We start from the raw sequence: 17,412 nt of genomic DNA on the forward strand, positions 1-17,412 counted from the left end.
AGTGGTGTGTGTGCACAGTAATGAGTAGTAAAAGGTGTAGAGGATGCTGGCTGTAAACCCCAAAGGATAGCTGCTGTAGTAAGTCAACCATTAGCTCCAAGATCCAGACCTTCTTCCTGAGGGCCAGCCCTGCTGGACAGAGTTTGAGCCTGCAGTCGCCTTTTAATCAATAGGATACAACACAAATCACATGGGCCCAGAGTGATGGCTCAATGGCTAAATCCTCACCTTGCAAGTGTCAGGATCCCATGAGTGCCAGTTTATGTATTGGCAGCTCCACTTCCCTTCCAGCTCCCTGTTTATGGCCTGGGAAAGCAGTAGGATATGTTCCAAAGCCTTGGGACCCTGTTCCCCTGTGGGAAACCCAGAGGAAGCAACTCCTGGCCCCTGGGTTCATATTGGCTCAGCTCTGGCTGTTGCAACCATTTGGGGAATGAGCCAATGGATGGAAGATCTTTCTCTCTGTCTCTTCTTCTTTATGTAAATCTGATCTGCCTTTCCAGAACAAAAATAAATAAACAAATCTTTAGAGAACAAAACTAAATAAACAAAAAATAAATCATGTTAGAATTCTAAAACTAAAACAGTATTTGAGTTGAAAAATTCTGCTTGGATCTGTGAGTACACTAGAGATAAAAGAGGGAAAAATCAACTAAATTGGTGAAGTTTACTTAGTCTTTAGACGGAAGCAACTTTGAACAAAAACCGAAAAGCTTCCTGAAGTCTGTGAAATAGACACGGACCAACTCCTTGGCTACCAAGTTTCAGAACAAAGAGATGCCTCAGCCCCCAGTCACATTGGGTGGTCTTCTCTCGTTGTCACCCAGGGCCCAAATAACACCTCACTTAACTCTGTACTCATTTTGAGCAATTCTTATTGATTAGACCTCATATCACATCTCATCTTTACCTTTTATTTTCTATTGTTCTGTTCCAATCTAAAGACAATTTCCTTAGCATTAAATTTCAATGAAAGAGTTGAAATTTTAGCTCTTTTATTACCAATGTCTAAAAATTTGTCTTATACCCAGCTTTTCCTATTCATGACACCTGCCTCTTACGGCTCTACCATTTTCTCAGAACTCTGAGCACTTAGCTCCTCTTCGACCCTTTTTTTCCCCTCACAGTCTCTTCCTCCCATCGCTGCTGCTTTCATTAGGCTAGCTTGTTCTTTTGCTCATCTTGCCTTTTTCTTTCCATGCCCCGGTTCTCCTCTGTGACTTGGCTGTCCTGCGTAACTGCCCATTAAAGGTTTCAAATGATGGCCGGGCTAATGGTTCCCATGGGATGTTCAGGTTTTTTTCTCCCCTGCACAGGTGTCCTAGCCAAGCTTCCTGCTCAGTAGGTCTGCTTGTGAGATCTTTCCAGACAGTGCAGGCTGTGCTGTGGTGAGGGCAAGAATGGCTTGCTACTATGCACACTAGGAAGCTTGGTGTACCCACAGACACCGGGTTTTCATGGGAATATACACACTGTCTCACCCAGAGAAAAAACGCCCTGACATCTTGTCCACAAAGAAGGAAAAAAGATACAGATGTGGTCCGTCCTCAGCTGCTCCTCAGCCACCCTCTTGTGCTTAGCCCCTTCCCACGCGCACCCTCCAACACCAGAGCCCAGCTCTGAGCCGGCTCCCCTGGGCTTCTGGGACCCATGCTCTACACACCCACCTTGGTGTCCTGTCTCCAGCTCATGGCTGCTCCCCTCAGCATGTCCACACCTTACTCACCCTAAGATTCTAGAAACCTCATGCTCTAACATTCACTTTCACTTCGCAAACTTGTTTCTTCCATTATTCCTTTACACACCTTTTTTTTTTTAAGATTTATCTATCTATTTGAAAGGCAGAGTTACAAAGGAAGGAAAGACACAGAGAGATATCTTCCATCTCCTAGTTCACTCCCCAGTGGCTGCAGTGGCCAGTCATCCAAGTGGGTGCAGGGGCTAAGCCCTTAGGCCATCCTCTGTTGCTTTCCCAGGCACTTTGGCAGGGAGCCGGATCAGAAGTGGAGCAGCCAGGTATGGAACATACGAAGTATGGCCAACATACGAGATGGTGGCAGTACAGGCGGAGGTGTCATTTACTATGCCACAAGGCCAGCCCCTGCTTTACAGGACTGTAAGGAGATCTCAGAAGGAACAGAGTACGAAACAAGCCGAGTCTACCTCCCTGAGCCAAATCCCTCAGCTTGTACATGAGGGTGACACAGTCAATAGTCACCCATGCCCCCGTGGCCTGGTATACGGTTCTCATATCTAGGTGACAGTTATTACACATCCTACACTTCTAGTTCTTTTGCATGTTTTTATCAGTTTTAAAGATTTTTGTTTTCCTCTACTTGACAGGCAGTGATGGAGAGAGAAAAACAGCGACAGAGCATTTGCATCTGTTTTTTCACTCCCACATACCAGCTGGGTTGGACCTGGCCTAATACAGGATCCTTGCAGTCCATGCTGGTCGCCCACACAGGTCACAGGAGCCCACGCTCTCACACCACCCCCTGCTGCCTCCCAGGACACATTAGGAAGAAGCTGAGTCCATGCTGGTCGCCCACACAGGTCACGGGAGCCCAAGCTCCTGCACTGTCCCCTGCTCCCTCCCTGGGTGCATTAAGAAGTTGAGTTGGAGCACAATCTCCAGGACTCTGTCCAGTTCTCCCATAAGGAACAGAGGCATGCCAAGTACAACATGACTGGCTGCACACAACACCCACTGGTCACATGATAATTTTTCTTTTTTCCTCCTAAAAGATGTCTGCAGACCATTTTGAGCACATTCAACTTGAGTGTTATTCACTTGATTGGAAGCAAAGTCATTTAGTGAATTAGTGACCAATGAGTCATGACTGAGACCACACTGGCCACCTCCTAGGTCCTGATGTGTGCTCACATACCACACAGTTCTAGGAATTAAAAGAGCTAATTCACATAAAACTCACAACAAAATCTGTCAAGAGTCACAATTCCTATTCCCCTTTTACTCAGAAGACATCCCTCCTTTAGCTGAAGCTAGAACAAACCCCAACAAGCGGTGTAAGAGCAAGCACCTCCTCCCCTTGGAGGGCCCAGCACTGCACACAGAGCAGGTGCAGCTGCACGTGTTCATTTCTGTTTCACATCAGCGGTTGGCCCAGAGGGTGGGGGCTGTGACCCAAATGAGGCTTCCTGAAAGTGGGCCCTCCACTGCCTCATCACTTCCTCATTCCTAATATGACTTTTTAGAGCTTGCTGAGAGGTTCCCTGACTCCTGGCTGCCTTTTCCTGAGCATCCGGAACACCCCAGTGGCACCAGCATTCCACAGGGACATTGGGGAGTGCCAGGCTGGGACAAGGGACATTGGGGAGTGCCAGGCTGAGACAAGGGACATTGGGGAGTGCCAGGCTGGGACAAGGGACATTGGGGAGTGCCAGGCTGAGACAAGGGACATTGGGGAGTGCCAGGCTGGGACAAGGGACATTGGGGAGTGCCAGGCTGAGACAAGGGACACTGGGGAGTGCCAGGCTGAGACAAGGGACATTGGGGAGTGCCAGGCTGGGACAAGGGACATTGGGGAGTGCCAGGCTGGGACAAGGGACATTGGGGAGTGCCAGGCTGAGACAACAAATTGGTACCATGCCTCTTTCACCATAGTCTTCTCTCTAGACAGACCTGCTGGTGGTCCTGCTCAGTCCATGTGGTGGGGGGGTCTGTAGACAGTCCTGCAGGGGGTCCAGCTTAGGTCATGGGGAAGTAAGCCTTCGCCTCCCCTCTATGGTCTTGGTATCTCTTTGTGTAAAGAAGAAAGAAAAGGAGAGACAAAGTGAAACCAAGCATCACCCACTGTTGTGGTTGATAGTGACCATGAATGGGAGGGCACAGCCCAGGCCCTCCAGGAGGTTACCGTTGTCTGTGTAAGCCTGTGCTTGCTACAAAGCACTTCTCATGGGACGTTACCCAGCCACAGAGTGTCTGAGCCGCCCAGGCTGACCCCTTTGTCTTCTCTTTTTCCTGATGTTTCTGCCCGAGATCCACACTTCCCCTGATCATTCTCTGTGTACTTTCCTCCCCTGTTATCCTTGTCTGAATCTTTCCAATTCTTCTCAGCCCTTCACCAAACACTCTCTAGAAGGCTGCATGAGCCAGAGCTACGTCAGACAGGCACCCGGAGCGCTTGAGCCGATCTTGGTCTTCCACATGCTGCAGGGGCCAGAGGACGTCCCAGGGATGTTAGCAAGAGGCTTAATCAGAGGTGGAGAAGATGGGACTCAACGTGGGGCCTGTATGGGATGCCAGCTGACTGCACCCCATCACAAGTCCCAAGTCTGTTCTTTATAAGTGAGCCCAGCAGTTGACCCTCCCGGATAGATCACCTAGTCTCACCAAGTCTCTGTTGCTGCATTTCTCCTGAGGGTGCTGTCAGGATAAATGGCCATCCTGGATGCCAGCTGGGTCAGTATGGCTGGAACGCTGCTATGCGTCCCACAGCTCCATCTGACACATGGGTGTTGTCCCCTCTGCCTTAGCAACCTCCAGAAACGCACACAGCTCCATCTGACACATGGGTGCTGTCAGAGCCAGCCTTAGCAACCTCCAGAAACGCACACAGCTCCATGTGTCACACATGGGTGCTGTCAGAGCCAGCCTTAGCAACCTCCAGAAACGCACACAGCTCCATGTGTCACACACGGGTGGTTTCCCACCTGCCTTGTGCTGTCAGAGCCAGCCTTTAGCAACCCCAGTAACAAACAGAACACAGCACCTCAGTCCCAGCCAGGGCCCTCTAAGCCTATTAGTTTGTAGCCCTCCTGCAAGGGCTTCTTGTGAGAAAGACTGTTCTGGCAGGGGAGGGGTGCTCTCCCCAGGGAGGGCTGTGGAGTGAAGACCTCTCTGTGCCTGTCGGGCTGCCTTTTGTGCGCCTGCTTGCCAATCTCTACCCCGTCCAATGAGGAGCTTGGAACTGCATGAATGGTGCAACATCCTGTTTTTTTCTTTCCTTTCTTCTTAAAATATACATAGTCACAATTAGGGCCTCTTAAGTGCCACCAACCTGCCAACCATTTACAACAAGCTATGTTGTTGTGCCAGTGGGACAAGGGCAAAGCAGAAAAGCTATGCATGTCAATACATCCTCTCTTTGTTTAAAAAAGAAAAGGCAGACTTACAAGAGGGGGCTGGAGAAGGATATCTTCCATCTATTGGTTCCCTCCTCAAATTGGCCCGACATCTGTTGCTGGGCCAGATTAAAGCCAGGAGAAGGAATTTTATCCTGATCTCCCACCAGTGTAGCAGGGGCCCTAGTACTTGGATCACTGATGCTTTTCTAGCTACACTAGCGAAGATCTGCATTGGAAGCAGAGCATCCAGCATTGCAGGCAGCAGCTTAACTCACCACACCATCTTGCTGTTCCTTTATAGTGTTTGTAGTTGTTTGTAGTGCCAGAGGAGTGGTGGAGAGAATAGAGACACAGCCTGTGATGCCAGCATTCAGAATGGGTGCCAGCTCACACCCTGGTTGCTCCACTTCCGATCCAGACCCAGGGGAAGCAGTCAACAACGGCTCCAATGCCCACACTTCTGCAGGAAGCTCCTGGATGGTGGCTTTGCACCGGCCCAGGTCCAGCTGTTGCAGCAATTAGAGGACTGAGCCAGCAGGCAGAAGACCCTTTGCCCACTTTCCCTGTCACTCTACCTGAAACAACACTGCAACGATCTAGTAGCTATTAGCCATGCAGTGTATGAGTCACAGCAGCCCGACTTTGCAGATTGCTCCAGTTTCACCTGTGAGAAGCTTGGCACTCCACACAGTGATGGCAGATGCCACCGAGCAGGGACTAAACCAGACCCGGCCTCAGCTATCTCCTAGCAGCGGGGCAGCCCCCTCTTCTGCTACAACGGAGACTGCGATGCTTCAAGCGGCATAATAAATGCTGGTTGAATCTGCCTGAATGTGGAAGGCATTCTGCCAGTGTTGGACTTGGGAACACTGTGAATACCAGGCTGCCCCCTCTCATGTCACTCATGTTAGCTTTCCTAAAAAATCTTTTTCACATTCTTGTACTTGTCACCTGCCCCAATTAATCCTTGAACCTCCTAGGAATTCTGCAGAAGGCCGGGCACACTAAAGGGTCCTCCTGCATACAGGGCACACATACTCCCAGAGGACCTTGCCCTTTGGTCTGGTGGAACTGTGTGCTGTCTTCCTGCTCACTGGCTGCACTTCAGGCCATTAAAGTCACCCTCTCTGGATCTAAGGCTACTACTGTCCAACATGGACATACACAGGTCACAGAACACAACGCCACAATTCTGGAATGCCAGCATTCTGATCGCCCTTTCACAATTGAGGAAACTAAGACCCAGAATCCCAAGGCTGCACACCTGACCAGAGGCAGTTCTGCCAATGGCTTCATGAAGTCCTCGTGTGCATGTGCAATGTGAATCCATGAGATCTGTGAGCCGCAAGGCCTTTTCATGATCTAGGGCACACCAGAATGCTTGCCCTAGGGATCAAGAAAGCAGTGCACACCGCAACGCGTGGAGTCACAGCCAGCGGGAAGTGGGCAAGGCCCCTGCTTGAGCACCTTCTCGCGCCAGCCTTGCTTTGTATTCAGCACCATGGTGGGACACATGCGCGGTGCAGACAGCCGGAACCGCACAGCTCACGGCCTGAGGCAGTGTCTAAGGCAGAGAGTGGGGAGGAAGCCAGAGCCGTGCTTGGGACACTGGCATGGGAGACCTGACTGCGCTCCTGGCTCCTGGCTCCTGGCTCTGCCCTGGGAGCCACTGAAGGCATCTGCGGAGTGACTCAACAGGTGGCAGTTCTGTGTGTCTTTCTGTATTTTAAATAAAGAAGTAAATAATTGAAAGATTAATTTATGTGTTTGAGTTACTGAGGAAGAGGGAAAGACAGGCAGAGAAAGAGAGGCTGGACGCAGCAGTCAGGAGTTCAGCAGGTTTCCTAAGTGGGTGCAGGAGCCCCAGCAGGGAGCTGCACTGGAGGCGAGGCGCTTGGGATTCCAACATGAACCCATATCTCTGGTCTGGTAAATAGTTTTGGAAAAGAAGCAGCACAAAACCCTCAGACACCAGACATGAGACGTCAGCGGGGGCTCAGATTTCAAGCTGGGATTTCAAACCTGGTGTCTCTGTCCTCCCTGGGAAACAGGACGTTAGAGGAGGCCCGCATTTCAGCAACCTGTGGCCAAGTTCGCACTGTGTGGATACAGCGGATTCTCCATAAAGCCCACTGAGGCTGGAAACCAGAGGCAATGTTTTGCGTTGCTTCTCCCTGATAATATTTTCCTAATATTAGCATAACCGGGCCAGGGGTTGTCCAGTGCGCAGCAGTCAGCTCAGATCCAAAGTGGATCTATCTCTTATTAGCTGGCCAAGAAGGCAGGTCCCTGGTCCCGACATTAGAGTTTTCCTCAGGGGAGTTTTTAGCGCACAGTTGGGGGAGCAGCGGGGGACGGGAATTCTCAGCCCAGGCTCCATATCTAGTAGTCAGATGGAAACTGAAACTGCGAAGTCTGAGTTCAGAAATGGGCTGGTGTATGTATGATTAAGAGAGAGAGAGAGAGAGAGAGAGAGAGAGAGAGAGAGAGAGAGAGAGAGAGAAGGCCCACAAGGCCGAGCCTGCAGAAAAAAAAAAAAAAAACACTCAGAGAAGTTTGCCTATCTCCGGCCCAGAGCCCCTCCCCTCGGGGCGCGCCCGCCCGGGGACGGTGACCCAGCGCCGCGCCCTCCCGGCTGCCTAGGGTCCGGAGCTCTCGCCGCCCGCGCCCGTCCCCGCTGCTGTGCACTTGGCCTGCGCCCGAGGCCGGCCCGGGGCCAAACAGCGACGATGAGCGGCCTCATCGACACCCCGGAGCCCCCGCGCCAAGGTGAGTACCCGCCCCAGGCAGGGGCCCTGGTGCCCAAAGGAGTTCACACCAAGGAGATGCTGGTCCTTTGCTGCCAGTTGGTGGGTGAGCCCTGAGCCTGCTGCAGCTCCCGCCAGCCCTGCCGGACCCCGGCCTGATCCTGGCACCAGAAGCGCGGATTCTGCGCCTGGGGAGCCCGGCAGCGCGCCAGTCAGCCCGCCAGCCCTAAGCGCGCCCCTGCTCACTTTGTTTCTCCGGGCGGGACCCGCCAGCCCTAAGCGCGCCCCTGCTCACTTTGTTTCTCCGGGCGGGAAACTTGGGAAGCACCAGGGCCCTGGCTCTGTCCCGTTAAGCGGACAACCGCGGTGCCCCCCCTCCCCGTTAGGCCAGGAGGCGCACACTCAGAACAACAAGTTGCTTGCTCTGCCGCAGCCCCGCGTGGCACTGACTCTGGGTGAACTCCAGGGCAGCGGAAACCGCTGCTCCGCGTGCCTGCCCGGGTGCAGAGTGGCGCGCAGGGTGGCGAGCCGCTAGGCTGGCCCGGCTGGGTCCGCACCTCCCTTGCTCTGTACCTTTTTCTTTGCCCTGAGAGCCAGCACACGTTTTCTTGCTGGCAGGAAGTCATCCGCCTCAAGCCGGACCTCCCCTCCTCCTCTGCTGTTGGTCGTGGAGGGTTGCAAACTAAGATTTTTTTTTTAATTGGTGTTTCTCCTTTTTATCTCTCACCCTGGCTAGGTTCGCTCACTGAAGGTTCTGAGAGAGTAAATAGCCACAAGTCTGTACTGTGTTGGCATTGCTTTAATAGGAACTGAGTATGATGTGAGGCACGAGCACTGTTAAGCTGTGAAATGGAAATGTTGGAGAGTTCTTGCCCTGGGCTGGGCTTGCTGGACAGGTGTGTGCATAGCGGGTACCTTATGTGTGTGCTCGAGTCAGCACTGTGCTGGGATGCAGGGCTGTGAGAACAGAGGAGGCAGCTGGGCTCTGAGAGGGCTGCACATGGAGTCTCCGCAAATATCTGACCCCTTTGTGTGCATTCTGCGAGGGACTGTGGGTCCCTGAGTTCGTGTGCTGGTGTGTTCACATGCGTGTCTGGGGGAGGAGGATGTGGGGGTGGGACGTGCCGAGTTAGGAGACAGAAGGCGCTGTGGTCCCTGAGGCCCTAGGGAAGTGCAGGCTGCATTCTTTCCCATGTCTGGAAGGGCTGGCTGCTCTCTGCTGCTTTCAGCCCCTGGCTGACAGCTGTGGCACCTCCCTTCCGCACTGGTGAGGATGCAGGCCCAGCTCTCACGCCATGCGGGACCAGCCTCCTCCGTGTGATTTACGGCAGGATGCCGGCTGTGGGCGAGCCGCGCGGGCGCTCCTGCTGCTAGCTGTGGCAGGATGTGTCTACACCCTGTCTGGGTGTGTTGACATAGCTTCTGCTCAGATCCAGAGGGCTGCATGGAGATGTGCGTGCGGCGGTGCTGGCCTGGCCCTTGGTTGCCCTGCCCTCAGCTGGAAGGGCTCAGGCCTCAGCAAGGAGAGGGCTGATTGAACTGCTTTATATAGAACTCGCTGCCTCTGGCAGGAGCGAAGGGAGCTGCATTCCGTGCCAAGTGAAATTCCATGTCAGCCGTTACTCAATCCCTCGAGATACCGGTGGTGTTGAGAGTCACATGGGGCTGGCATGGCGTGATGGCCGGAGCTTTCCAAGGGGGGCTAAGGTTGGGCGAGTATTCCTGCGGACTTGCAAGGTCTGCTGGCAAGCAGGAGTGCCGGGTCAGAGGTGCTCTGAGTTTGCAGCTGGAAGGCATAAGCCCTTCTACCAAGGGTAACAAAAGCCCCTCTCTGCAGCGGAGAGAGGTGGAAGACGCCTAGCCAGCCTGGCTCTGGGTGACTAAGTTCATGGAAAATGTGCAGGAAAAACTAGGCATAGATTTCAACAGCACCAAAATCAGCATTACTGTTTCTTAGGTAAGAGGGTTTGTGTATTGGTTTAACACACAAATGACAGAGACAGGGAGCTTCCATCCACTGATTTTCACCACCGACAGTGCACTGCACCAATCAGGCTGGGCCGGGCCAGAGTCAGGCTACACGCAGCTCCATCCACGCCTCCCATGGTGCCGGGCCCTAAGCACCCGGCCATCTGTCGCTGCTTTCCCAGCCTGCTTAGCAGGGAACTGGACTGGAAGGGGAAGAGCTCAGATGGCAACTGGCACTGTCCTGTGGGAGGGTGACCCACCGCCCCAGTCCCTGGATGCAACTCAGAGGTTAGGCCTTGGCAGCAGGGTTTTGCTGTTGATCACGGATCTGCGGTTGGAATTAGGTGAAGCTACAAATGAAGGGACTCTTATTCAACCAGCCCCCCGCCTATGCAGGTTGTGAACCAAATTTAGTTGGTTTTTCTTTTTTCATGCCAATGCAGCGCTGCCAGGGCAATCCTTGTCAATTGGGTTTTAGCTCATGTCTTTGTGTACTTCCAGGGTAAATTCCCAAATCACATCAAATTCTGGGAAACAAAGCTTCTGCATCTAAAATCTTAGTAGATACCAAGAAACTGCTCTCTTAAATGTCACCCCACTGTTTCTGTTGTCCTCAAACTATCTGTGAAATGCTCAGCTTTCCCTAATTCCACCCACACTGTTGTTATCTGTGCCAAAATGATGGGAAAACATGTTGTTGCTTCAGAGCGCACTTCAGCTGTGCCGAGCAAGGCCCGGCCTAGGATGTCCGGTCACTCTGGGCAGTGGGGAAGTGACTGCCTGTGGCCATTCGGCGTTTCCCGTCAGCTGCTCCTGTGCAGGAGGGGGCAGTGGCCCCGAGGACCCATGAAGTGCCCTGGCTGCATGGTGAGCTAGAGCAGGGAATATGGTCTGACTAGAGTCCTTCTCCAGCAACTGCCAGCTCTGGGAAGGAGCCTCAGTTTCCCCATCTGTCAGTGGGAACAAAGGCTCTCGCCCGGCCACCATGGGTTAGGGGTTGGTTGCTGAAAGAAAGGGTTAGAGAAACCCGGCCCATGTGTACAGTGACCTCAGCAGCAGCTCCATGCGTGCCTGGTGTGCTTTTGCACAGGCACGGGCAGTCATTCCCGTCCTGCTCCAGCTTAGTGAGAGGGACATGCGCTGCCCTGTGCGTGGGTGCAGGGGAGGCCCTGCCCGGGACTCCCACACTTGCCTGAGCGCCCTCAGTTCCACCGCTGCCTGCGGGGCCTCCGTCTGCTAGGGTCAGGCCTGCCCCACACTGGGATGCCGCCCTCCTCCTGCAGCCCGCCTGCCTAGCCATCTTCACCTGTCCTAGCTGGCTGTGTCTAACTTTGCGGGTAAGCCACCACCCTCATCCCCACACCCATTTGCCTTCCAATGTCTTGTTTTCATATTCCCATGCAAACAGACGACTTCCCCCAAACTCCAGAAACCGTCTACCCTGCCCAGGAGCACTGGGAAACTTGGGAGATTCCTGTGTGCGTCCGCTTCCCCAATCCCCTTCCCTTCACCTGCCTGTCACCAGGGACCCCGCACAGAGACATGCTGAGCAAGTCACCTTGAATTGATTGTACAGGTGAGCTGACTCTGGCCACACTGACCCACAGAGGGCAGCTCCCAGGCCAGAACCCAGAGTCCATACAGAGGCCAGCAGATAGTTAACGGAGGTGGGCAGACAGAACAGAGCCAACTCTGAGAACACACCCAAGCGGCCCCTGCAGCACTGAGTCCTAGTCCAAAACACCCTTCGTGACACTCCCACCATTCCATCTTCCTCTTCTTGACCTGGAGTTTCCTTCTGATCATGAGATAATCTGGTCTTCTCCAGGAAGGCTGGCTCTTGCCCGCGACAGTCATCAATTTTGGTTTCTGCACATTCTTCTAAACATTCTCTGTGCACAGAGAAGCATCGGCCGGGACATAGACGGCTGTCCACTCCCCCTGGGAAGGGTGGAGTCCAGCCCACTGACACTGGACGCCATCCACGGCAAGATGAAATTCCTCCACATGCCCGCTGGACAGTCTGAGGGTCACTGCCACCTCCACTTCCCAGAGACCTCAGGCACCCAGGATAGTGCCTGCTCCCTCGCCTGGATCCAGGACCCCTATTCTATCTCATGCTTAGACATCCTTATGCTTATCACTTCCAGGTCATAATTTTATAAAGTTGTATTTATTTGAAGGAATGGGAGGGAGGGAGATAGAGAGAGAACTGAGAGAGAAAGGGAGAGGTCTTCTGTCTACTGGTTTACTCTCCCAATGGCAAGAGACCGTGCTGGGAAGACTGAAGCCGAGAGGCAGGAGCATCTTCTAGGTCTCTGCGTGCGGGCAGAGTCAAGTGCTTGGGCCATCATCAGTGGAGAGCTGGGTTAGAAACCGAGTGGTGGGTGACGAACCAGCGCTCCCATGTTGGTTTCACTCCACCACAGCAATGCCAGCCCCTCAGCAGTAATTCCTCATGACCATCTGTGATTCCGTCTGCTGTTTCTGAGCAGCCAGAGAGCCCCTACCCATTAAAGCTACACACACTTCTCCTATTGCCCATGCTGTTTGGGGCCCAGCAGGCAAACCTGTCTCAGTCTACTTGTACGGGACAAACCTCAGGCAAGGTCATGCCAGCTATCTTGTTGCACTCCAGCACACTCTAACACTGAGCCTTATCTGCACTTTGCATGGGATGGCAGGAATGGGTGCGTCTCTTGCAGACAGTTGCCCCCTAAACTCCCACGGCCTCTGTTCCTGCCTGCAGAGTGCATGTCCATGAGGCGCTCAGGAACAGGCTCTAGCTGGCCCTAGGGCCCCAGCACGGCTGTTCTTGCTCGTGGTGTGGAGAATGGAGACTTCCCATTTTATCAGAGGCCCATGTGTGCATGTAGCCTCAGTGGTGTCAGAAGGAAGGGAGTTGGCTTCGCTGAGTCCAACCAACAGGACATTCCTGTCTGCCTGCCCAAGTCACAGGGCCCCACCAGGGGCTTCTCCTGTCTTCACCAGGGAGAACAGTCCATTGGCTGGCAACTTACATGTCTTTGACTAGGTAGTTCTTGCTCAGTGCTCTCGTGCAAACCTACACCCATTCTTGAGCTATTCTTGAGGCCAAGTTCACGTTCCCCTTCAATATTTTTTGAAACCCTTTTAGCACAAACTTGTATGCATTCATTTGGTGGTGCTAGAACTTAATAACATGAACTAGCAGGTGGCATTTGGAATTCAAAGTTTGGACTCTGATTTTTTAATCTGGGCCCACTGTGTACTAACTTTGACCCTGATTGAGTTGCCTCCTGGACCTTCTGTGTCCCAGACCACTGTCCGGGGCAGGGCAGCTGTGCAGGTGTGAGACAGTGCCTGTTAGATCCTACACTTGCCTGATTTCTTGCTGTGCTGCCACTGTCTTTAGAGTTTTGAGCAGGAGGCCCCCATTTACATTTTGCACTGGGAGCCCCCCAGGTTGATAGCTGCTCCTGATGTGGTAATTAGGGTTGCCAGTGATTGCCACCACAGGGTTTGTTCTCAGGACCAGATGTCTGGCCTTGTACAGAACCTGGCACATGTTCCTAAATAAGCTTCACCACCATATAGTTCACCTTGTCTCTGCCTGCCCCTGTGGCACTGAGGTTAGGTGCAAGGGCAGGCTTTAGGGTGCCCAGGGCTCTGCCCTCCACCCAGCACTGGTGCTTCCTCCTCCGTAGCTCAGGTGAGCTGTCCCGTGGTTTGTGATCACCCCCTCCCACTCTACTCTTCCAGGTGTGCATCAGAGCCATGGGCAGGGAGTGGGGCCAGTAGCCTGCGCCCACACCAACTCTGCAACCCGAGCAAACCTGTCAGTCTCTGCAGATCAGCTTTCTCATGTGACACCTGGGGAGGGGTTCTCTGATGTCCTTTCCTCAGCTGATGCTTAACAACAGGCATTGAGATGGCCTCGTACTCCACGCAGAAGAGCAAGATCTTAAAAAAACCACCATGAACAATAAGGAATGGGTGGGTGGATGAATGGCTGGAGAGAGGGACTGAGGGAGGGAGGGAGGGATGAGTTGATGATTTATGTACATATATGTGTAAGTATGTATGGATTGATGTGTGGATGGAGAGAGGGATGGATGGCCAGGTGGACTGAGGAAGGGATGGATGGATAGATAGATGAAAAGTGGGATACATGTATGTATGTATATATATATATGGATGGATTGATGGATGGATGGCTTTGAAGGTCCAGCCAGCACCAGCAGGCCTGTCAACACGGTGAAACTACAATCCCAGGTCTGCTACCTCTCTGCACTGATGTTCACATTCCCTGTGTCCTGTGGAGGCCACTGGCCCTGATTCACTCTCTCTCTCTGTCCTTGTCTTCTTGCACCTGCCCTTCCTGCGTCTACAATCTCCTTTGAGCAGTTCACACCCAAGACTTGCTGGGCTAATCCTTAAGGCTCTTCCTTAATCCCTCTGCCTGAGAAGAGCTCCTTTCCAGCTCACTCTTCTGGCCTCACATATTGTCAAAGGAGCAGGCTTTGTCCCCATGACTCATGCCTTGAGATTGACATGTGCTTTAAATCACACTCCTTCAACTTCTACAAAACTTTTTGTTTCAGTAAAGCTAAATATCAGCTATACTGGAAAGTTCTGAGTGATCCCCTTTTTTATATTTCACAATCATTTTTTTCCTTTCTCATAAATTCTACTTAACCCTAGCCCAGCACCCTCTGAAATGACTGTGTCTCCGATTCAGAGCAGACAGATCCAGGCTTGGTGTCCTGTAGCTTGTCTCACATTACCCTTGGAAGCCCCAGAGAGATATTTTTATCTGCCTTTTGCATGCCTTGCTGCTGAAACAGAGTAGGTGTGACTCCTGGAGGACCCCATGGGCCTCGCAAGCTCCCCTTTCCATAACCCATCAAGCACAGGGCATAGAGGGGCAGCTCACACCTGCCCACCTGTTTCAGAGCCACAATGTGAGAGGCTCACAAACATGCCTTAATTTCTCTTCCACTCAGAAAGAAGGACATGAAGCTTTAAGGTCAGAGAATGCATTTGTCTTGATCCCAACACAACCATAAGGATACTTGTTTCAATTGAGAGTGGTGGGGATTGTTGGAGAGAAAGGAAGAATTTGATTCTCCACCTAATGCTTCACTTTCCAATTCCCTGAAACATTCTGGGCTGGGCTAGACCAAAGTCAGGAGTCAGGAACTCATCTGGTTCTTCTCTGTGGATGGCAGGAAATCAACTATTGGAGCCCATGCCTGCTGCCTCCCAGGGCGCACGTGTGCAAGGAGCCGGGCTGGAGGTTGGAGCTAGAACTAAACACACTAGCACCAAGTAGGATGTTAACAGCCAAGGGGTGACTTAACGGGACAGAAAACCCACTGCAAAATATCGTTGTTGATACTTGATAGAAGCAGGGACTAAGACAAGCAAAGCACTCAAGTCTGTGGCAGAAACAGCGTGGCTCAGCACGTATGAGGCTGAGTGTCTGTCCCCCGACCACCAACTCTGCCCCAGATTTCCTTGCAGTCCTGGTCATCCTGGAGATCGGAAAAGAGTAGGAAGGAAATGCTTGGGGCACCCAGGCAGAGTCTCTCTCTCTCTCTCTCTTTCTCTGTCTCTCCCTTCCTCCCTCCTTCTCTTCTCCCCTCTCTCCCTTCACCCAGCCTCTCCCCTTCCCCTCTTCCCTTCATCTCATTACCATTCCATCCTCTTACGCCATCAGACACAGCTCTTCTTCATATAACAGAAGTGTATGTTTTCATTTCCTTGCTGCATTGCCCAAGAAACTGCTCCTGCAGGCACTGGGCAAGGGGAAGCTTATAGACAGGAGGTGACTTGGGGATACCCATGGTACTGGCAGGTGGCAACTGCAAGACAGAGAGACCTGTGTGGAAATTAGAGTCAGCAACCTCAGTGTTAAGGGTCTCTGGGTGTGGGGCAGAGCAGAAAACTTTGGACGCTTTCAGGTTGTCCCCATAGGGGCACAAAGGGATGGAGAGTGGGCTGCACTAAGTGGTAACTCCTCTGTTACACTTCATATCCAGCAAGGGGATATACATATGTAAACAGAAATACATGCATGCATCCATACATTCACACACACATATGAACATATAAAGCCACACACATACATGTACACACACACACACACACATCCCTGGAGAGGTTCTGTGGGTATTACTACAGAAGCTGAACACCAAAGCAATTGTCCCCAGGGCCTCGCTCTTCATCACTGGTGCTCTGCAGCCTGGAGACCCCGGGTGTCTCCCCCAGTGCCGCCATGCTAGGAAGGGCTGCCAGGCCCTGCCCCCACTGGTCGGGCTCCATGAAGCCACGAGGTTCCCCTGCCTCCCTTTATCCACCTTATCCAAGCCTGTTTGTGCTCCCACCATCCTCCAGGGCCAGGACCCACCTGGTGACCTAGCAGCTGCCAACTTTACAGGGCTGCGTATGGGCCAGCTTGTGGCTGCGTGCCTGCTGCCAGCCCAGGCAGCCCACTCTCCCCTCCAGGGAAAGCAGTGGGTAGCTGTTTTCAGGGTCACTGCAAGGACACCAGGAAAGAACAACGCCCCCACCAGCTGCTGGAATGCCTCCCGGTGTACCCCCACCTTCCCTGAGCTGGCAGCTCTGACTTGTGGTTAAACATAGCGACTGGGGCGCGTGGCTGGCCAATGGCTGCACTTTGCTGGGAATTTTCATGTTTGTCTCAACTCTCATTCAGGAGGTGTTGTTCACTGCTCCTCCTTCACAAGATGGTAAAGCAAGATGGAGAGCTCCCATGACCCGGCAACATTCACACAGCCAGGTTGGAGCACTGGGGCCAGATGGGAGCACTGGTTCCCCAAGCCTCTGAACGACCTGCTTGCATCCTCAGAAGTCATGCATCAGGCTGCTGCAAGGGAGGAGCTGGAGCTTGCAGCCCCCTCCCCCGCCCGCCTCCCCTGCACTCACGTGCATCCACACATATACATGCACATACAAAAGTGCACACACACCCCATTTCTTGACATCTTCTCCTTGCATTGCTCGGTGACTAACAGGTGTCAGTCCTGGGCCTGAAGCGCAGGGGAACTCCTTCAAAGGCTGGTTGGCCTGACAAGACAGCGGGCCTCTGGGCCCTAGATGCTAGTGACCTGCAAGAAATTACTGCCGACAGCATCTCCTGGCCTTGTACACCAGAGGCCCTGTGCTTGGACACCAGAGGCCCTGTGCTTGACACTGTCTGCATCTAGAAGATCTGCAGGATGCCAACTCTGTCTGTGTGCTCGACTCCCCAGAGGATGTACTGTGTGTAAGCACATCAGCCCAAGTCAGTGTGGGAATCAGAGCCCACCTAGCAAAGGGGAACACGCAGAGATGGAACGTTCAGGAAGGTGCTTCTCAATATTTTTGCTGAGTTTGCATGCCCTGTCCTCTCCCAAATGAATGTCCACACGTACCTGTATTAATAAAGACATTGGAGGCCCCTTCCCTGTGGCAGCTGACCTATGTCCACAGCCCCTCCCCAGTAGTAACTTCCTGGGTCAGGTCCCACATGAGACACTACAGATACCCTTCTTTCTTAGCCTGTCCCACGTGTCTCAAGTCCTTTCTTACTCAGGGTCCCTTTGGGTAGCAGGTGTCGTGG

The 17,412-nt window shown here is 52.8% G+C and overlaps 1 protein-coding gene across 1 annotated transcript in view; it reads left to right on the plus strand.

Annotated features, from left to right (window-relative positions):
* Window positions 1–7,709: 7,709 nt before the first annotated feature.
* GYPC (glycophorin C (Gerbich blood group)) overlaps window positions 7,710–17,412 on the plus strand; it is a 28,611-nt gene continuing 18,908 nt past the window's right edge. The window contains exon 1 of the mRNA XM_012930709.2: window positions 7,710–7,860. Coding sequence (XP_012786163.2) covers window positions 7,821–7,860 — 40 coding nt within the window. The 5' untranslated portion in view covers window positions 7,710–7,820. The remainder of the gene's footprint in view (window positions 7,861–17,412) is intronic.

This window comes from Ochotona princeps, chromosome 5 (assembly GCF_030435755.1).
Source record: "Ochotona princeps isolate mOchPri1 chromosome 5, mOchPri1.hap1, whole genome shotgun sequence".
NCBI lineage: Eukaryota > Metazoa > Chordata > Mammalia > Lagomorpha > Ochotonidae > Ochotona > Ochotona princeps.